General features: G+C 45.9%; 1 protein-coding gene across 3 annotated transcripts; it reads left to right on the top strand.

The window, feature by feature from the left end:
* LOC101480789 (globoside alpha-1,3-N-acetylgalactosaminyltransferase 1) lies at positions 1-20,758 on the top strand. 3 transcript variants are annotated; one of them, XM_014410340.4, is made up of 11 exons: positions 3-177; positions 2,014-2,285; positions 2,828-2,854; positions 5,614-5,658; positions 13,159-13,224; positions 14,187-14,219; positions 17,047-17,181; positions 17,268-17,400; positions 17,486-17,681; positions 19,290-19,509; positions 19,595-20,758. In XM_014410340.4, exons 2-11 carry the CDS (start codon positions 2,227-2,229, stop codon positions 19,731-19,733), a joined length of 1,053 nt encoding a protein of 350 aa, XP_014265826.1. In that variant the 5' UTR covers positions 3-177; positions 2,014-2,226; the 3' UTR covers positions 19,734-20,758. The 3 variants fall into 3 exon arrangements, with proteins under 3 accessions (XP_023009497.1, XP_014265826.1, XP_076739644.1); XM_023153729.3 differs by lacking the exon at positions 5,614-5,658 and having other exon boundaries at positions 1-177; XM_076883529.1 differs by lacking the exons at positions 3-177; positions 2,014-2,285; positions 2,828-2,854; positions 5,614-5,658 and adding an exon at positions 7,078-8,593.
* Positions 20,759-21,733: the final 975 nt, after the last annotated feature.

The following is a 21,733-nucleotide window of genomic DNA, read 5'->3' as shown; positions in this document are numbered from 1 at the left end:
GGGGGAGGTTAGGGGGCGTGGCCTCGCCGCTGGCTGTGGCGGAGCAGGAAGTGAAGGTGAGACAGACGAAGAAGACAGGCACCTTTCAATTGTTTGCCAACCGCCAGTACAACTGTAAGAAAGAAAGAAAGAAAGAAAAAGAAAGAAGACGGAGGAGAGCGACGAGCGCCTGCACAGGTACGTGCTGTCCGTCCGCCCGCCCGTGTGTGTCGCGCTGTTTCCGGGTTGGTTGGCAGCTCCGGGCTGGAAACGGAGAGACGGAGACATCATGAAGTGTAGTGCCGGTGTTGTGCCAAAAAGTCATTTCCAATGTTTCCGTGTATTTTTTATGTGTAATATCGTTACGTATGTTGGTAAATAGACTTCGGTGAACAGCGTTTACAAAGGGGTTATATATAGATCTCCAAAAGTTGATTCTGTTCATCTGGACCAGGGCTGCCCAATCCCAGTCCTCAAGAGCTACTATCCTGCAGCTTTTAGATGCATCCCTACTCCAACACAGCTGAATCAAATGGTGTGATTACCTCTTCAGCATGCCATCATGTTTGGCAAAGGCCTGATAACAAGCCATTCATTTGATTCGGGTGTGTGGGAACAAGGATGCATCTAAAAGCTGCAGGACGGTAGCTCTCGAGGACCGGGATTGGGCACCCCTGATCTGGACGTATCGTTTTCTGGGAGAAACGTTTCGTCACTCATCCAAGTGACGTCTTCAGTCTCAGCTGACCGCAGGTTTCAATCTTATAAACAGGACATTTACATAATGACTGAAACCAGCCCACTGAAGGAACAATGGGCTGTGAGGTCAGTTCCTTAATCATAATTATGCAAATTCTCATGACCATTGATCAACAACCACTGATCAAAGACCATGAGTACCATTCACAGAGAGTTGGGGAATTGCTGCAATCACGGCATTGTAAGGTCTGCCCCGGGCCTCCTCCCAGTGGGACATGGCCAGAACACTTCACCCTGGAGGCATCCCTGTCAGATGCCCAAACCGCCACTACTTTCAAAGCCAGGAAGTGATGTCAGAATGAGGAAACGCTCCAAGACCTTAAAACAGGAACAAATCTGTGTTTTTGGAGCTGTTCCCCTCTGCTTCACTGCAGGTGCTCTGACCTCTGTGCCGGAGGAGGACCGAGCAGCTCAGGAAAACTGTTTACCTGTTTCTGCTGAGAGGAGCAGCTGCACATGTGATGTACTGTTAGCGACTCCAGACCAGCGAGGATCTGCTGGAGCTCAGCTCAGGAGGGAGGCAAAGGCTTATGATCCTGCACAACAACAACAACCATCGTTTTCACACAAACAGAGGACTGTCATGTGATGCGTGTGCATACCTTCATGTTGTTCCACGGGAGTGGACACAGCTCCACACCTGCATGATGAGCTGATGTCTTTTATTGACTAACTGAAGAATCAGAAAGGAATCTTTTTGGTAATTATTAAGCAATCATTAATATTCAAAGGAGAAAGCACAACTTGTGTCTTCAATGAAACATTGAAGCAAAAAAGCTTCATTTTGGAATGCTGCAGTGCTACTTGAATGTGGGCGGGGCTTTGCTGTCTTCTGTGACATTCACCTGCGCACGGTGTGAAGGTTTGATGTGACGACTTTATGTTACTGTGACAACAGCACACCTGTGTCAGGTGACCGCGCTCCGTTTACAGCCGTGTTATTTTAGGCCCAGATAACTTCAGACTTCATGGTGCCGAAACACGCGTCTCGGTTTACAGTTGTGAAAAGAAGCTTCGTATAACGATGCGATAAGGAGGTCAGAGCGTACAGGAAGTCAGGGCGGGCTTTAAATGTGATCCAGCCGTGAGAGGAGGAGGGGGCTGTCTCAGGTAACCTGAGCCACAGGTGTGTACCTGCTGATCTTCTTTCTGAGACTGGACGTTGCTGCAGCCCCTCCATTCACCAACAAGCTGCTTTAGCTCCTCCCATTTCTCCGCTGACTGGCTGCTCCTTTATTAACAGTTCAGATTCTCTTGCTCTCTCTCTCTCTCTAGGGTGTGGAGGATGTGAGTTGTGCCTGAACACTTCAACCTGCTAATCAGATCCAGCCAGTAAACGCTGCGTTCTGTGCAGACACAGAGGAGTCGGGCTGGTTTTATTAGACTTGCTGGATCAGAAGCCAAGTGCTGGACGCGGTCTCGGTGGTTGATGTGGTCCTGATCTGGACCGAGAGACCTGCGAGGATCGGACCCGTCCCGGTCTGAAAGATGGCCGTGCTCCACACAAAAGCTGTGACTGTGATCCTGTCTGTCACTGTGCTGCTGGGGTGAGTTCATGTACTTATACTACAGTTAATACTGCGTTTAATACTACTGTTAATGTGGCGTTTACTACTGAAGCCTCTGTTCGACCTCTGCGATGTCAGCTTTGAGCAGAGCAAACACACGGAGCATGCTCAGGTTTCAGGCGGATCCTGCCAGGTCTGTAGCTCGGTCTGCTCAGGGCGTCTCTCTTTGTTCCCGTCTCTGTGTTCGAGCTTGCAGCGTTGCGTCGTTCAGGGTTCACAATGGCACAAAGCCTCGTGAGTGACAGCAGTTTGTTCAGGTGTGTTCAGGCTGATGACTGAAGCTTTGTGTGTTCGTGCGCTCCTATTGGTCAGCTCTATCGCAAACACCTGATGATCATGTGTACAGTCCAGTAATAGTCTGGTTTTACAGAATGTAACCTCTGACCGAGGCGGCGGTCGAGCCTGAGTGTAGGCGTGTTGGCGAGGAGAGGCGCTCGACCTAATGCCGTTCGGGTTAGGAACATGTTAACGAGCTAAAGGTCTGCTGATTGATTAATGATTGTGTTTGTTTGACCCCACAGGCTGCTGTACTTGTCCCAGTACTACAGGTAACACACACACTCGCACAGACACGCATGATTCCTTCCTGCTAGCTTCCTCTTTGCTAAGTCTCTGACTTTCAAAATAAAAGTCACAGAGCTTCCTGTCTGAGTTTGAACTGCAGCTGAAACGGTCACGTGACCCAGTCTGAGGCACGAATCGGCGTGAATGTTGGAAGCTGCATCAACACAAACCGAACGAGACGTGAAGCTGTGTTGTATTCATTGGATGATCTGATGATGATGTCACAGCCAGGAAGTGGATTCATGTTAGGGTGACCATGCTTTGATTTCCAAAAAAGAGGACACTTGGCCCAGTCATGACAAACTTTATTAATAGTCTTTGCTTAAAGAAAACATTAACATATTTAAACGAGGCCTTCTCTGTGCAGTTAATGAATGGTGAAATAAAAAAAGTCACATATCCCAGAATTCATAGCGCGGCCCAGCCAATTCCAGTTTTCAACAATGGCGGCCGCTGCTAAGTTTTAAAATTACTCTTATTACTCTTTCTGGGTCACAAAATAAACTTTTAACATATTTTCAGGCAGAAAGTAGCTGTGTAAATGTCAAATATCTGCTCGGTTTATCAAGATATCACATATTTGCAAAAGTGCTCCGACGTTTTCGGAGACGTCTGTTACCCACCAGCTCGATAGCTAGCCGGGAGCTCGAGGGTTACTGGAGCCGCCAAGAACGGCACAACTCCCGGCACATCATTTTCAGACCCCCGCGGTCTTTCGCTACTTAGGTTAAACGTGATATATAAGTCACTTAGATAACTTAAAATGTTATTGTTGGGCTTTGTTTGTGAGGCAATCAGTTTGGCTGAGATTAAAGTTATTAGATCAAATTATATTAAAAAAAAACCTTTTTAATCCCCCGGGTGGTTTTCACACAGCTGAATAAACATCAAACAGAAAACTGATTAAACAGACGTGTGAGACGGTCGAGAGTTTACGTCAGTGTCCTGTTATATTTTAGACAGCAAGGAGCAGACGGCTGAGTTTATTAAACTTCACCCAGACAGCGGTGACGCTAATCTGAAGGCTAGACTGTACAATTTCACAGCCGTTTACTTCCGGCGTACCCGACCTTCTGAGGACCCGCCCACGTAGACCGCGAAGGCCGGGTCCTCAGTATGCAGCAGCCCATGAATTTGGACATGACTAACATGACACTTCCGTGTGCCGGGGCAGCCAATCAGCAGAAAGGGGCGGGTAAAGTGAGAGCTGCCGGTCAGCGCGAGGGCTAAGGAAACCTAACTGGGATTTAGCAATGAGCTAAAGTGGGTGTAACAGGGTTCTGGGGATGTTTGGACCTGCTGGTCCCCGAGCTGCAGCTCGTCCACACGTTTGGCAGCTCTCTGCTCCCCACAGGCAAGCGTGAGAGCCTCCGGAGCGCCTGGATCTCAGATCTGTGAAGTGTTTTACCACTGATGGTTTCCCTGGTTACGTCCCTGATGTGTTTCTCTCTTCTGTGAAAACTTTTTCCATGACCTGATTTCCATTTCACTTTCACTGGCCATGGAAATGAACTCACGCCAGGCTTATGTGTTTCGTGGAAGAGTGACTCACCTGTTTCACCTGTAGCTGCAGCAGCTGCACATCCGTAAGCCACCCCCCTCTCAGTGTTTGACGTGTGTGGTCTGCTCAGCTGATTCCAGCATGTTTTCTCTGCGCACCCTGACCAATCAGCTTCACATCCACAGGCACACCGAGGGTGATGAAGGTGTGAAACAGCGCAGGTCTGGGATCAGTGTTCCTCTCTGGGAATGCTGTGACACTTGGCTGATGGTTATGGGGGCGAGGGCAGAGTTAGGGAAAGATGGCCGACGTTGGCTGCAGCAACACCCAAACCCTCCTTTGTTCCGTTTCGGAGAAAACCTTTTGCTTTTCACAGATTCATTTTTCTGGGATTTTCTTCCTCGTGGCGTCTGCAGCTGAAAGAGCAGCTGTGAGCTCTGCATTGTGTCCTGTTGATGGAGTCGAGTTACACAGGAGACCTTTTTGTGTCCTCTGTCTGTTTGTGCGCTCGGGCCTCACACCTGCGTTACCCCAAAGCCTCCTCAGGGCTTCCTGTGCACTGCTGTTTACTGTCAGCAGGGGGCAGTGTGGGTTAGCTGACTCTGCGAAGTGTTGTTCTTCAGTGTTTGACAGAAACGGCTGTTCAAGGTCAAAGGTCGTTAACAAATGGTAAATGGTCTGTATTTGTATAGTGCTTTACTTGGTCCTAAGGACCCCAAAGCGCTTTACACTATACGCAATCATCCACACATTCACACACTGGTAATGGCAGCTACATTGTAGCCACAGCCGCCCTGGGGCGCACTGACGGAGGCGAGGCTGCCGGACACTGGTGCCACCAGGCCCTCTGACCACCACCAGTAGGCAACTGGTGAAGTGTCTTGCCCAAGGACACAACGACCGAGACTATCGGAGCCGGGGCTCGAACCGGCAACCTTCCGATTACAAGGCGAACTCCCAACTCTTGAGCTACGATCGCCGAAGTTGGAGAAGTGTCTCCATTGTCACGGCGATAACAAGCAGACGTGTCTGATGGCGCATGACCGCGCCCCGTGCTGTGCTGACACGTGATTGGCTTGCACATTTTTTGTTCTGGCTGGTGATTGGCTGTGTGGAATATCTTTGCTTCATGCGCTCACGACAACACCGATAATAAGATGGGAGCGGGTTACCGGGATCTGATCGATAACCGGTAACCTGTCAGAGGTGGGCGGGGCTAACTTTGATCTCTGTGTCATGCAGAGTCTCGCTGTCCTTTGAGGAGAAGTGGAAGACAGTGGAGGCGGGGTAAGTAACAAGAACTCTGTGTGTCTGTGTTTAAGTCTGTGTTTAAGGCGGCACTCTTTTTTTTGCCTGTCCCGTTCGGCTCATTTGCATCAGAATTTTTGTCTAAAGGCGAAGAAGAAGAAGATGCCCAACGGATTTACTTTACCAAATGGACCATCCCAGCCTTGCCATAATGGTCCATTTGATTCACCTTTTATTGTTTATTTTATTTATTTTCACTTGCTAAATACGGGACAGATTTGACTGGGGAAAAGAAAGAGGGAAAGAAAAACAGCGGAGAAGAGGGACGGGGATAAAGTTGGGCACCCTTGTCAAACAAAAACCAACAAAATAAGCAGACAAAAAATGCATCTATCGATCACCTGGATCACCTGTTGAGAAAGAAAAAAGAAAACAAGCAGAAGAGAACAAGAGTAATAGAATAAACAACATCACAATGATATATGGGAATATGACAGTAAATACTAAATGTTAAACATTATTGTGCAGCACATAAGATCAACAGAACACAGTGTGCTTTGAGGTAGGAGCCAAAAAGGGTGTAGTTTGTGGGTGTGATCACCCGTGTGTACACCTGTGAGCATGGACGCGCTTGTTTTTAAAAGGTTCCTTCATGTAATGATCTGTTAGAGGGTGTGGGGGGGCCACAGCCCCGTCCTCCAGGGCATGAAGCGGGTATGGAGGAGATCAAAACTCCAGACATCCAGAGGCCCCCAGAACACAAGAGACCAAGGAAGACCAACAGAGGGGCAGCCGCGCCACTGTCCCAGTAAGAGCTGAGGAGAGTCCCAGATGAGGGCTCACTCAGCAGCCGCGGAGCAGAAGCCAGGGGGAGTTGCAGTGACGCGCCCGTGAGCTCCGCCGGCAGCCAGCCGTGCCTGAGTGACCGAGCCCCAGGCCGAGAGGCCGGGGGCACCCCACCCCCGAAGTGGCCCGAGCGAGCCCCAGGCTCCAGGCCCCGATAAGCGGCCGCCCTCCATACCTTAGAGGTCCTGAGATGTCCCCAGAGAGGTGGCGTCTGATACCCAACCTGACATATAGACACAGACATACAGGCACACACAGATACAAACATCCATTGGTTAAAATGAGTCATGAATGAAGCTCAGAGGACTCAGAGATGTACCACAGGCCTTCAAGCTGGCAGTAGCTAGACCCAAAGAGCCAGCGCTCTTAGCTAATGACAGGCCAGATCCTTGAAAGAGTCACACAGCTAACAGGTGTTACAGGTGCTGCAGTGCTTTGAAACAGATCTACAGTCGTATGCAAAAGTTTGGGCACCCTTGATAATTTTCATGTTTTTCCTTCATTGGTTGTTTGGATCAGCAATTTAATTTAAATATATCATATAGCAGACAAACAGTGATATTTGAGAAGTGAAATGAAGTTTATAGGATTTACAGAAAGTGTGCAAAAGTTACTTACCGTATTTTCATGACCATAAGGCGCACTTAAAAGTCTTAGATTTTCTTCAAAAAGTGCGGCGCGTCCTATAGTGCAGTGCGCCCTGTGTGTTGTAAGGAGGACGTAGTAGAGAACACCATGAGAACGTTAAAGGGTGAAGTGTGGGCGTTGATCGTATATACCGGGACAATCGCACATACCTGTATAAAAGAACAGGTATGTGCATTATGCAGGACATCGTTGTTTTAACAACCCTGAAAATGGCAAAGAGACACGCTTACGAAGCACAGTTTAAACTGAAGGCCATCAGCTACGCGGAGGAACATGGAAATCGAGCAGCGGCGAGAGAATTTAAGATTAACGAATCGATGGTTCGCAAATGGAGGAAGCTGGAAAACAAGCTCCGGCAGGTCAAGAAAACGCAGCTGAGTTTCCGCGGACATAAGGCGAGGTGGCCCGAGTTGGAGGAAAGACTCGAGCGGTGGATCATCGAGCAAAGAGCGAGCGGGAGAAGCGTTTCGACAGTCACCATTCGGCTAAAAGCAGTTTCACTAGCTGAAGAGATGAACATTGAACATTTCCAAGGAGGTCCGTCTTGGTGCTTTCGTTTTATGAAACGGTGCCATTTTTCCATCCGGACCAGGACTACAGTAGCGCAGCAACTTCCAGCGGATTATAAGGAAAAGCTGGCCATCTTCCGCTCCTACTGCAGCAAACACATCGGCGACAAAAACATCCAGCCCAGCCACATCACAAACATAGACGAGGTCCCGCTCACTTTTGACATCCCGGTGAGTCACACTGTGGAGAAGAAGGGGACCAGCACGGTAGCGATACGCACAACGGGGCACGAAAAGTCTTCTTTTACTGTTGTGCTTGGCTGCCATGCTAATGGACAGAAACTGCCGCCTATGGTGATTTTTAAGCGAAAGACTTTGCCTAAAGAGAAGTTTCCAGCAGAAATCATCATTAAGGCAAATGAAAAGGGCTGGATGGATGAGGAAATGATGAAAGAGTGGCTGAGGGAGGTGTATGTAAGGAGACCAGGTGGTTTTTTCCACGCATCACCATCGCTGTTGATCTGTGACTATGCGTGCCCATCTCACAGCCGATGTGAAAAAACTTGTGAAGCAAATGAACTGTGAGCTTGCTGTCATTCCGGGAGGCCTGACAAAGGAACTCCAACCGCTGGACATCGGTGTGAACCGCCCGTTCAAAGTAAGGCTGCGAGCGGCCTGGGAGCGATGGATGACCGGTGGAGACCACAGTTTCACTAAGAGTGGAAGGCAGCGCCGGGCGAGTTACGCCACAATTTGCCAATGGATTGTAGATGCTTGGGCTAACATGTCTGCTGGCACTGTTGTTCGAGCTTTCGCAAAAGCCGGCATCGTTTCCGAGGAGCCGCACAGCACGGAAAGTGACTCTGACAGTGAAGACGGTGAACCTGGCATGTTTGATGGAGATTTAGCGCAGCTGTTCAATTCAGACACAGAGGATGAGGACTTCGATGGGTTTGATTGATGATAAAAATGTGAGTACCAAACTTTGTTTTGCTCCTGCTTTATTTTTAAATACGCACACTTGTATGCTTGTGTGTTGTTGATGATGACGATTACCGGCAATAGAAATGTGAGTAAGGTACCGAATTCAGGTTTGCTCCCGCTTTATTTTTAAATACGCATACGGTACTTGTATGCGCCCTATGGTCCAGTGCGCCTTATGTGTGTGTTAAATACAGTAAGGGCACACATAACTGAGACTGCGCCTTTTAGCACAGTGCCCTTATGGTCGTGAAAATACGGTAAACTAAATTAGGCAGGTGCATAAATTTATTTATCAATATATTTAGTAGTTAGAGCAGGGCGATATGGCCAAAAATATTTATCACGATATATATTTGAAAATTTGCGATAATGATATAATTGATGTGAGACAAAATACAACTCCACAACTTTACTAGTGCAAAAAAACACCTTCCATTTATTTTACTTAAACAAGCAGCTGTTTTTTGAGTGCATTAAAGCTTTATAAAAATTTAACAGTGCAAATGCAAATTTCTTGCTGAAGGTTTAACCAAAAGGCATTTCCAGTAGAAATGTGCTGACATATCCTGAGTTAACCATGTATAATATCCACTGAAGTTAAAAAGAGGTGCTTTGCAACATTAAACTGCAGTGTGCCAAATAAAAAAAGTCAAATACGTTTTTTTCGGACCATAAGGTGCACGGGATTATAGCGCACATTAAGCGAAACAAAGGAGTCAGATAAATCGAACTTTGTTGTTGCAGTTGTTGCAGTATATTAATGACTAATCTCGTATTGTGGATGGATTATCTCAGTTGTTCTGACTGAAGTTTGGTCCGTTTACAGCATCCTGCCATGCGATTGCATTTGTCTCTAACCATCAGGAACCCTCACGTTAACTTTTATCAAGTGGAAAAGTGTTAGTGTTCATCCTCCAGCTTCACTGTGTTTATGCTATGCTAACATAGCTGTGTCGCTAGCGATCACATAGCACATCATTATATAGCAGCTAGCCCAACTTCAGTAACCCTACAAACGTCACTGCTGTTTAGTTTTCTGTCTTCATTTATGTTGGAAGTGACAGCAGAGCAGTATGATTACATTTTTTGAAAAATCTCTGTCAGAACGTGCTATATCATGCTTGGGTAACAAGCGAAACTAGCGAGCTAACGTCCTGCTAACTTCTAACTCCGTTAAATGTAATAAATTTTGTTTTCATGGATGCCTGGATGTTAAACTTCATAGTTACACCTGGTAAAGCAGCAACGCTGGTCGTTTTATTAAAGATGAAAGAATTTAGACAGTTTTTAACTCTCAGTGATGCTGCAGTGTTCGTTTGACTTTAGGACCTGAAGCAGAGGGAGTTTAGGACCAGATTTACGAGCACCTTAGTCCAACAAATACGGTAATAACGACGGCCCGCTTGCACGTTCTACAAAAAAATGTGCTTTGTTGTGTATCTGATGGACAAACACGAAAAACCAGTTCCACATGAAGTTGCAGCATTTTTACAAACCAGTTCTGGTTCATTCGTTTCACTCAACAATCGGCCATCTGCGTATGAAAACAAAGGCACTGCGCATGAGCGTTTTACCAATATTCTATCATGCATTCAGCGGTATAATATGGCCCAGCCCTATTGAGTAGATCCTCCTTTTGCAGAAATAACAGGCTCTAAACACTTCCTGTAGGTTCCAATGAGAGTCTGGATTCTGGTTGAACGTATTTTGGACCATTCTTCCTTACAAAACCTCTCCAGTTCAGTCAGGTTTGATGGTTTCCGAGCATGGACAGCCCGCTTTAAGTCACACCATAGATTTTCAATATTATTTATTTCTGGGGACTGAGATGGCCATTCCAGTACATTTTTTTTGACCCTCTGCTGAACGCCTTAGTAGACTTTGAGCAGTGTTTCGGGTCGTTGTCTTGTTGAAATATCCAGCCCCAGCGCAACTTTGTGACTGATTCTTGAACATTGTTCTCAAGAATCTGCTGATATTGACTGGAATCCATGCGACGCTCAACTTTAACAAGATTTCCAGTCCCTGCCCTGGCCTCACAGCCCCACAGCATGATGGAACCACCTCCACATTTTACCGTGGGTAGCAAGTGTTTCTCTTGAAATGCTGTTCTGTTTCCACCATGCATACCTTGTTATGTCCAAATAACTCCGTTTTAGTTTCATCAGTCCACAGCACCTTATTCCAAAATGAAGCTGGCTTGTCCAAATGTGCTTTAGCACAGCGGTCCCCAACCTTTTTTGCGCCACGGACCGGTTTATGCCCGACATTATTTTCACAGACCGGCCTTTAATGTGTCACGGATAAATACAATAAAATAAAACTAGTACCGGTACCGAAAAAAAAGAAGATTTATTCATAACACACGTGAAAAGACCCAAGAAAACCGAGTTAACGCTTAAAAACAATAACAAAATAACGCTGAAAACCGCTAAAAACCCTGAAAACCATACATTTCACACCTGAGCCTCAACTCTCGCGGCCCGGTACCAAACGACTCACGGACCGGTACCGGTCCGAGGCCCGGGGGTTGGGGAACGCTGCTTTAGCATACCTCAAGAGACACCGTTTGTAGCATGTACACAGAAAAGGCTTCTTCTGCATCACTTTCGCATACAGCATCTCTTTGTGCAAAGTGCGCTGAATAGTTGAACGATGCACAGTGACTTCATCTGCAGCAACATGATGTTGTAGGTCTTTAGAGCTGGTGTGTGGGTTGACTGAGACTGTCCTCACTATTCTTCGCCTCTGCTTATCTAAGATTTTCCTTGACCTGTCACTTCCGGTGACAGTGGAAACTGACAGCTGAATTCTCCGAGACAGTTTTTTGTATCCTTCCCCTAAACCATGATGTTGAACAATCTTTGTTTTCAGGTCATTTGAGAGTTGTTTTGAGGCTCCCATGTAGCCACTCTCGAGAGAAGATGCAAAGAGGAGGAAAACTTGCAATTGGCCACCCTAAATACCCTTCTCATGTCTGGATTAGTAATAATAATAATGGATTGAATTCACAAAGTGCTTTACAACTCCACTATTCATTAACTCTCACATTCACACACTGGTGGAGGCAGCTACAGTTACAGCCACAGCTGCCCTGGGGCAGACTGACAGAAGCGAGGCTGCCATATCACGCCATCGAGCAACCAAGACAGACAGACAGAGTTGGGGATCGAACTGGCAACCTTCCGGTTACAAGATGAGCTTCCCAACCCCCTGAACCACGGTCACTTGTGTATGTAGGTCAAGGGTCAATGAGCTCACCAAACAAATTTTATGTTCCAATAATTAGTGCTAAAGGTATTCAAATCAATAAAATGACAAGGGTGCCCAAATTTATGCACCTGCCTAATTTAGTTTACGTAACTTCTGCACACTTTCTGTAAATCCTATAAACTTTATTTCACTTCTCAAATATCATTGTGTTTGTCCGCTATATGATATATTTAAATTAAATTGCTGATCCGAACAACCAATGATTTATGAAGGAAAAACATGAAAATGATCGGCGGTGCCTAAACTTTTGCATACCACTGAATGCAGGGCCGGATCTACAGGGGTGGCGTGTGCCACCCTACAAAAATCTCTTGCCACCCCAGTTTAGCATACAATTAAAATAAGCTACAGTTAACATTGCCTATAAATCCTAAAACTGAATACAAAGTGTGTGTCCCCCCCCCCCCCCCCCAACCACCATTAACAGTGGTTCAGCCCATAGCGCAGACCGGCTTTACTGTTTGTTGCTACTGACAACAGGCAGTAAAGCTGGTTTCAGCATGGGTGGTTGGTTGTGACACTTTAATGGGGGGGTGTTTCCTGTTTTAGCAGTTTGGTGGTTGTTGAAACAGTTTTGTGAGCTTCAACCTGAGATTCTGGCGTTTCTGGTGAAATACATTTATTTTTAAATCATTCAGGATTTAATGAATCGATGTCGCTTTACTCAAGTTAAAATTGATTTTAATCAGAAATGTGATTTTAAACCCAGCCCTACTCACTGTCCATTCACCTATGCTTTCAAATGTATAGACAGGTAGGCCTACAGGAATGTGTGGACCACAGCCAATCACAGAGGTCCGGCTCTCTGATTGGCTTTGACCACGATGTGGGCATAATGTGTGTCTGCTGTTGACCACGCGGAGACTTTCAGAGTTTTTTTAACGGCTGGTTGCACCGCTGCGACCAAGGATGTTTTTTTTAGTCGCACCATTGAGGAATTAGTTTCCAGTCTAGAGCCCTGTATGACTCTCCCTCTCTTCCACAGCATGTCTTTATCCTGTCTTCCTCTTCTCTCTCTCCCCCCCCCCCCCCCCCAAACCGGTCGCAGCAGATGGCCCCGGCTCTCCCTGAGCCTGATTCTGTCGGAGGTTTCTTCCTGTTAAAAGGGAGTTTTTCCTTCCCGCTGTCTGATTGTTAGCTTTTCCCTGTGTTATCGTAGGGTCTTAACCTTACCATATAAAGCACCTTTGCTGATCTGTGGAACTTGGTCAGTCCGGTCTAAAGGTGTTTTTAAGGGTAACAAACAGACACTGTGTGTGTGTGTGTGTGTGTGCTGCAGATCTGCCGTTGAAACCACCACGTTCAGTCAGCCTGGTATTGATCTCCACCTGGAGTCTCCTGAGCAGTAAGTACTGTCCTTTCTACTCAGCAGCTTCACTCTGTTGCATCACAGTTTTTCTTCCCCCAAAAGGCAAACAGCTGCTGCCGACATGAGTAGATCTGATCGTTCTTTCTTGGATGAAGGGTTACTCTTTTACTGGATGTTCTCATAAATTAGCAGGGTTAGAACAGCTGTCATGACGTCATATGTGTGTTTTGTAGTCCATTTTTTGCTGAAGTTAGTTTGTTCTGATATCTGAGCACCGCTCTGCTCGCCTCTTATTCCTTATCAACTTTTCTAGCTGATGAAGTTTTCATCAGGTCATGGAAAGGTAGTGAAAGAGGCAGTTTGAAACGGTCCTCATATTTGTGAAATGTGTGACGGCTGACACCTGCTGGTCAGGAGCAGGAACTGCATGCATGTGACTGAAGATCATGGATCTTTCCTTTCATTCTGCTCCTTCAGGATCTGGATCTAACTCATAAATGTATTCCCAAAAGGTTGGTTCTGTTCATCTTTTCATAATCATCAGGTGACTCCTTCAGTCTCAGCTGGCTGCAGGTTTCCAACCTTATAAACAGGACATGAAACCAGCACCACTGATTTACAATGGGCTGTGAGGTCAGTTTATGATCATTAACATGCAAATGGTCATGACCACTGATCAGTGTCCACGAGTACCATTCACAGAGAGTTGGGGAATGGCTGCAGTCACAGCATTGTAGGATGGTGACAGATGTACCCTTAGGCCCCTCCTCGATTCAGAGATGGTCTTTTCATGTGAGGAATCTCCCACTGAAAACATCCAGATGAACAGAATCAATTTTTTGGGATTTCCTTACCTGCATGATTGAGCGTGCATCAACTCCTCATAAATGTGTCCCTTTTGCAGCGCTCCCTGCTGGACAAACTGAACGCGCTTGGCTGCGTTAGGCTCGTGATGTTGGCTCGTATTGAACTTTAACCTCTTTGTTTCTGTGTTTCAGTCTGAAGTACAACCAGCCCAGCATCGTGCACGGGTCAGTATCTCTGCTTCTTTATGTCATCAGGGCTCTAGACTAACTTTTTGCCATGGGCGTACCGGCACAAAAGTTAGGCGCACACAAATTTTATAATAATTTATATAGAGCTGGGCGATAGAACGATAACGATATGTATCGCGATATAACTTTTACTCGATAGAGAAATTAAGCTATCGCGATAGACCTCGCCGCTCTTGTCCTCTTAAAAAAAAAAAAAAAAAAAAAAGGTCAGCCGATCCAAATTCAGTAGCGCAGAGCCGAACCAATCACAGCCGCAGCGTCACGTCGCGTGACTTGCTACATACAGCACAAGTGCCAAGCCGCACGTGTGTTTGTTTGGGAAGCAGCCAGCGGGTAATGGAGGAAATGAGTGTGCCGACTAGAAAAATCAACCGAGCGTGACCGAAGAGAAAACAGATGATGGTTCCAACGCCGGAGAGATTGTCGAACGGAAGAGCCATAGAAGCTCCGTAGTGTGAAGGTATTTCGGCTATTTCAAGTCTGACAAAAAACAGAGCAGCGTGCACTGTAAATGTGCCGAAAGCAAGTCTGGAAATACAATAAACTGGTGCATGCGTCACACTGTGCGCCACGTTATTGTTTCGGTGAAATGAATTTCTACAATACTGTTAATTCTACTCTCTGCAGTGTTTAAATGCTTACATATACACACAGTTACTGTCCCTCCACACATACGACTCTGTTCTGCTTCTATGCCCCAGCTTTGTTTACTTTTTCCCACCGAGGCTTCTAGACTTCTGATTGGCCAACATTTCTGCACGGTTAGGAATCTAGCGCCACCTGCTGCTTTGGCATGTTCATAGCAGCGTTTTCCTTCATTTCTGCCTTTATGTGTGGACAGGATTATTTTTTAAAACGAAAACGGAAAATCTCCGTTTTCAAAAATACCCGTGTACGTGTGGACGTAGCCTCAGTCTCTGACTGGAAGCGCTAATTCGTCATTCGGCTTTTGTCAGACTAAAGTAACTGTTAAAACTGTTTGAAAAGCTAAGCTATACAACAAGGAGAGATTGAGAATTTCCTTTTAGTTCTCAGTTTATTTGATATTGACAAAAGTTAGTCAGTTTTGTCTGTTCTTCTGTAAAACAAACTAAGATTTATTTTTAGAATTAATATTTTGTTTCTAAGTGGAATTGACAATTTAGTCTGTTTCGTTTGTTCTATTTTGAAACTTAAACGCTTTAGCGGCTGCCTTTTGTGTAGTTTGCAATATTTGCCTTTATTTATCTGAAAAAGTCTCATGTTCCTTAAGTACATCTACCCTGTTGAACTTATTATGGGAAATAAATATTTAAAAACAAGCTGCTGATTATTTCACATTTTACTTGTGAGCAACGGCACATTTAAATCTTACAAATATAGTTATTTGGCTTATATCGTGATAGATATCGTTATCGCCTGAAATGAAAAAAACATATCGTGATATGAAAAAATCTCATATCGCCCAGCTCTAAATTTATATAATATAATGTGTTTTTCTGGATACACTGTGCTTTTTCAGCATTCAAAGATTGATGACACCGTGTCAGAGCACTGGCTATGAATTTCAGAAGGATCAGGCCTTAACAGAAAAGTTAGCAATAGTTCTTTTCCTATTACAGCTACATCCACTTCTGTCGTGCCCAGGCTGCTCACTAGGGCTGGGTATCATCACTGATTTCTATAATCCATTCGATTCTGGTTTTCAGAGTCCCGATTCGATTCAACTTGGCCTCAGACAGTCAGAAATATTATAATTCTGATCATTTATCAGCACTGACTTCATCAGAATTGTGAACATCACAGCAGATGCCTTTGTGTGAAAGTAACTGAGAATAAAACACAGAAAAACATGAAGGAGATTTTCCTGGTCTGGCTTTTTATAGCAGATAACCTTAAAAATATTCTACAATGTTCTGCATATAAAGTTTAAATTTCTTCAGTATTGAACAACAGAAAAAACAGGCTTTCTTGTCCGAGGTCATTTAAGTGAAAAAGAAAAAGACAGCAGCCACAGCGCTGTAAACAACGGTAGACTGGTGGGTAATAAGCGAATGAATAATACAGAAAACAGAGATTGGAGACGGGAAACTGTTCTTGAAGTACAGAGAGAGAGAGAGAGATAGAGAGAGCTAGCTGTGCATGGAGTGTGATTTTAATAGTCGTGGAAGCAAAACAGCAAAATTCAGCTCGGTGAATTTTGGTTGGAGAGAGACAAAACCTGCAGCTCAGAATCAGCGCAAAAAGACGTAAACACAACGCGGACCGGACGCATCAGGATCGCTGAGCTCCGACAGCGTGTCCGTCTACGGACCGTCGGGTGAGAAAGCCGAGAAAGACAAAGCTGATCCTGATGCGTCGGTCTGTGTTTACGTCTTTGTGTGGAGTCCGTGTACCTGCTCTCATCTGCTGTTTGGTTGTTGTTGAAATGGTTTTGTGAGCTTTAATCTGAGAATCTGGCGTTTCTGGCAAAACACAGTTATATTTAAAAGTCGATTCAGGATTTAATGAATTGATATCCTTTATTCAAGCTACTCACCTCCCACTTCCACCTGCACTTTCAACTGGACCATGGCCAATCAGAGAGGTCCCGCCCCTGACTATCTCTGATTGGTTTAGTCCACGATAGGGACAAAATGTGTGTCTGTTGTTGACCACAGGGAAGGTTGCAATATTTTTTTTAGTCGCACCACTGAAAAATTTGGTCGCATTTGCGACCAAATTGGTCGCACTCTAGAGCCCTGGTCATGATGTTTGTACTTTTGATAAATATGATGATGATGATGATGATGGAGATGATGATGCCGTGTCTCTGTAATGGCAGTCGTACTGACGTGGTGACGGTGACGCCGTGGTTGGCTCCGGTGGTCTGGGAGGGAACCTTCAACCCGTTTCTCTTGGACAGCATCTACAAAAGGAAGAACATCACCATTGCTGCCACAGTCTTCGCTGTCGGAAAGTAAGTGTGACATCACAACGCTCCGGTTTCCCTGCAGGCCTAAAAGCAGCGTCTCTGGCTTTACCTTTGACCTCTCCTCTGCACAGGTACATCATGTTCCTGAAGGACTTTCTGCAGACGTCTGAGGAGCACTTCTTCGTTGGCTTCAGGGTGGACTTTTACGTGTTCACTGATCGCCCTAACGAGGTGCCCAAAGTGAACATGGCGGCCGGCAGAATGGTAAACGGATCCTGTAACCAAACGCAGCCTCTTGGCGGATTCTTTGTTTTCTGACTCTGCCTCCTTCCTCCTCTTCCTCCTCCAGCTGACGGTGCGCTCGGTGCCCAGCTCAAACCGCTGGCAGGAGATCTCAGCTCGCAGGATGGAGATCATCCAGAACCTGATCGAGAAGAAGCTTCAGAACCGCGCCGACTACATCTTCTGTCTGGACGTCGACTCAAAGTTCCACGGTCGCTGGGGGGCCGAGTCGCTGGGAGGACTTGTGGCCGTGATCCATCCAGGTCTGTTCTCCCGCACTGCCACGAAACCGTACAATAACGAGTTCGTGGTCGACGTTTCAGCTCGATCAAAAACACCCCACACACACATCCGAGTATTCCCACATCTGTAAACATCAGCAGAGAACCTCCAAAGAAACAAAGTCTGGCTGTGGGTCTCCATGGTGACCGCCGGCCAAATGTCTCGCTTCAAATTCAAATTCAAATTTTATTTGTCACGTACACAGTCATACACAGTACGATATGTAGTGAAATGCTTGGACAACTGCTCGTGACCTAAAGAAAACAAAAAAGGAAAAGGCTATGAATAAGATCGGAAATAAATATGAAAAATTAAAAAGGGTAAATTTAACTAGGAAGGAATAAAATATAAATTAAGATTAAAAATGAAATAACTGTACAACACAAATTAGAATGAAGGGTAAATTTAACTGGGAAGAATAAGATAAAGATAAATATATAAATTAAAGTTGAAAATAAAATAACTGTACAACAAAATACACAATATAGAACTATATAAGAATGTATGAAGAAATCTAAACATAAATAAATATATACACAATAACAGCAGCTGTACAAGTATTAACCGGAAATGAAGAATATAGTGACCAGTGTTGTGCAAAACCAAAGTCCAGAAAGTCCAGTGTGTGTGTAAGAACCATATGTGTGGGTCAGTACTGTGTGGTGGTGTGATTGAGAGACCGTATCGCCTGCGGGAAGAAGCTCCTCCTCAGTCTCTCTGTGTTGGTCTTCAGGGAGCGGAATCGCTTTCCTGACCTCAACAGAGAGAACAGTCTGTTGTTGGGATGGCTGAGGTCCTTCACCATCTTCCTGGCCTTGGTCCAGCACCGCCTGCTGTAGATTGAGTGCAGGTCAGGGAGCTCGGAGCGGATGGTCCAGGCCAGCATTTAGGGTCAGAGGTTAAGGCTGTTTTGGTGTCTTAGGATGTTTTTACTGAAACATGCCAATGTCTGACCTTTGACCTATGACCTTAAAGCTGTATTTTAATTTATTTTATTTATGATCGGAGCAGAATTGGCTGAAATCGTTGACTTCTGTACAAACTTTCACACATTCGTGCGTTGTTTTACGCTGTTCTGGTTTCTGGAGGTCAAACTCAGCTTTTAGCCAACCTAGCTACTTAAACCATCGCAGGCCTGCTATATTGTTGTGAAGACAAAAAGTCTGCGTAGTATAAGGTTTTTTCTGCGTGACCTTTATTTTGACTTTTCACCAAACTTTCACCATATGGAGCTGTTACTGGTATCTCCCATCACACAGAATTTGAACATAATATCTTGAAAACTGTGGACACGAGTGCTAACAAGCAGACAGATTACATCATCCCTCCTGTTGGGGCGAGAATTTCAGTTTAAGGCACATGCTTCAAATCACAAGGTCAAAAACAGGCATTACGTTTATGGCATACTCATATGAAAACAGAAGAGGTACAGAGACATGAACCCTAAAATAACAGCTTGATCTCCTCAGAGTACATCTCAAAAACTCAGGCCAAATTCTGAAAAAGATTTCAGGTGCGTTCACTTCTGCTTTCTGCGGCTTTGTTCTGCCCTGAACTTTTAGTGACATCGCTCCCACCTGTGTCTGCAGGTTACTACAGAGATGACCGCAGCAGGTTCCCCTACGAGCGGAGTCCTGCGTCCAACGCCTACGTGGCTCCCGGGGAGGGGGACTTCTACTACTGTGGAGGGGCGTTCGGGGGGTTGGTGGAAGAAGTTCACCTGCTCGCCAAAACCTGCCGCAAGAACTTTGAGGACGACGCCAAGAGGGGCATCGAGGCAGCTTGGCAGGAGGAGAGTCACCTGAACAGGTAGGAAAGGTGGCTGGGCAGGTGCTGGATGTGCTGGTCCTTGTTGTTATCGTTAGATGATTCTACTTCCTGCTTCTTTACTCAGGTATATGTGGATCAACAAACCCAGCAAGGTGCTGTCACCTGAGTACCTATGGCAGGACTTCAAACCCAAAAACCCAGAGGTCCAAATCATCAGGTTCTCCGGCGTCATCAAGAACTACGCCAACATCCGACCCAACTGAACCAGACCAAACTGGACTGAACTGGGTGAAATGAGCCAGTGTGTGTCTGACTTTGGGAAAGGCCTCGCGCATCTGACCTTCACCCATAATCCTTCTCAGGAATCATTTTTAACCCCACCCCCAGACCTGCTGGATTACCTCTGCTGAGCATGTGCAGTTTGTAAACAATTTATGCTGTTGAGTCATAGAAATGTCCCGCTCTCAGCCCCCCTGAGGTCTTTGATCAAATTCATGGAGCTGCCTCTAGTTCCCCCGATTCTGAGTTTCTTTGTGTTTCCTGATGTTTGTGTTTGATTTTTTTTATAACTTTTCCTACACGTGGAGCCGACAGGAGGCTCAGCTTCAACTGTCCAGGTAAACTTTGGGCTGTTAGGTGTGGGTTTGCTGCTTGTGTTTGACTGCAAAACTGTGATGTACCTGCATGTTTTTACCCACAATGCATTTTTCTAGCCTGACCGAGAGTCTCTTGGTGTGAGAAAGTGAAGGTGCACACCTCAGTGTGCTTCTCGTCCTGACTCGCTCACCATCTCAGGTAGTCTGTGTGACTTTTAGCTTACCTGAAGGACCAAGTGGACGCTGAAGTGTTCGTTGCCCATTCACAAGTCACAAGAACCACCAGACATGCACACCGGGACCACCTGAGGGTCTTCACGCTAACGATGCTCGAGGTCCCGTTAACAGTTAGTAACCTGTGGGCTGTGATGGGTGGCGAGCCACAGGAGAAAGGTTTAGGGTCATGTGACAACACCGGGCAATACATAGGGGTAGTAAATGTAGGCACGTGACAGTTTCAAAGCTTTTATTTTGAAACGTGAACATGTTGCTGTGGGGCAGGGATCGTTCTTGGGTGCCTTTTAGCTCAGGTGCACAAACACACCTGCAGCAGGTGTGCCAGTCTGAAACGGGTCTCTGCAACATTTGACCTTCATTTCCTCTGTTGTGCTGTACATTAAGGTCCTGCGTGATATTCTCTGTGAGGGAAGCTGCTTCAGTTTATTCAAAATAAAAGTATCCGATGAACATTTTATTAGTTTTTTTTTTTTTTTTAATTCAAGCATATATTTTGCATCTTTCAGCTTGAAGCTGCTTTTTAAGCTCCATACCTCTGTAACCTGCTTTTTAGACTGTGGGCTGGGTTCTGGTTCTAGTTCCCAGACTAAACTGTCCCTTCTGATTCTCTTTGGTTCCAAATTATTCTCCATGAGGAAGAGGAGCTCCTGGACTCACTGGCAGCTGATGCCTTCTGCACACCTGTACCAGCTCAGACTTGACGCCGGACCAGGAATCCTGGACTGGGCAGTCTATAGATACCTGTTGCACACCTCTTCAGAACCACAGACATCATCTCGGATTCAAGAAGCGATGCAGAAGTGCCTGCTGCCAGGATCTGAGGATAGCCAACCCATTAGGTCAGGTGACTCGGGACGGCCCTGATCTTTGTGTAAGTAGAGGATGAAGACCTTCCTCCAAGGATCCAGAATGGCAGCAGCTGAGAGACAAAACACTGAGCCTTCAAAATCTCACTTTGTCTAAACAGTTAGGGTGTTTAGTCCTGTTTGACTAAAAGTGTACTTCCTGCATTTGGCCACTGGGGGTCAGTAAAACACTTCACATACGTTCACCACCCTGTGCTGCTCAACGAGGCTGGCAGACCCAGCTCATGTACCCTAATGTCACCAGTCAGGTTCAGAGGTCAGCATGGCGCTAACCCAGGGCTTCCCTGCACGCTCACAGGAAGGGTGTAGCTGACAGCATCTGACCAATCACAAACAAGCATGGGTGTATGGACTGCTGATTTTACAAATAAAGATCAAACTAAAGTACAATGATTAAATACAGACGAGTGTATGAGTAAAGCTTCTGACTACGAAGGCTGAATGTGTGTGTAGATTTTAACGCTTCCGTTGGTCAGACTAAAGAATAAAGTTTAACATGTTGGATGCACGGAGGACCGCCGCCTGCGTGAGAGGGCAGACTGATTGGTCGGACACAGAGGCTGT

The sequence above is a fragment of the Maylandia zebra genome, linkage group LG4 (assembly GCF_041146795.1).
Source record: "Maylandia zebra isolate NMK-2024a linkage group LG4, Mzebra_GT3a, whole genome shotgun sequence".
NCBI classification, from domain to species: Eukaryota; Metazoa; Chordata; class Actinopteri; order Cichliformes; family Cichlidae; genus Maylandia; species Maylandia zebra.
The sequence above is the reverse complement of the archived record's forward strand: the minus strand, read 5'-3'. Positions and strand labels throughout refer to the sequence as shown.

Excerpts from the sequence above, each read along its gene's own strand:
- LOC101480789 (XM_014410340.4), top strand. The coding sequence starts at position 2,227 with ATGGCCGTGCTCCACACAAAAGCTGTGACTGTGATCCTGTCTGTCACT. Across the intron at positions 13,225-14,186 it reads CACCTGGAGTCTCCTGAGCA|TCTGAAGTACAACCAGCCCA; the intron begins GTAAGTACTGTC and ends TCTGTGTTTCAG. Across the intron at positions 19,510-19,594 it reads GAGGAGAGTCACCTGAACAG|GTATATGTGGATCAACAAAC; the intron begins GTAGGAAAGGTG and ends TTCTTTACTCAG.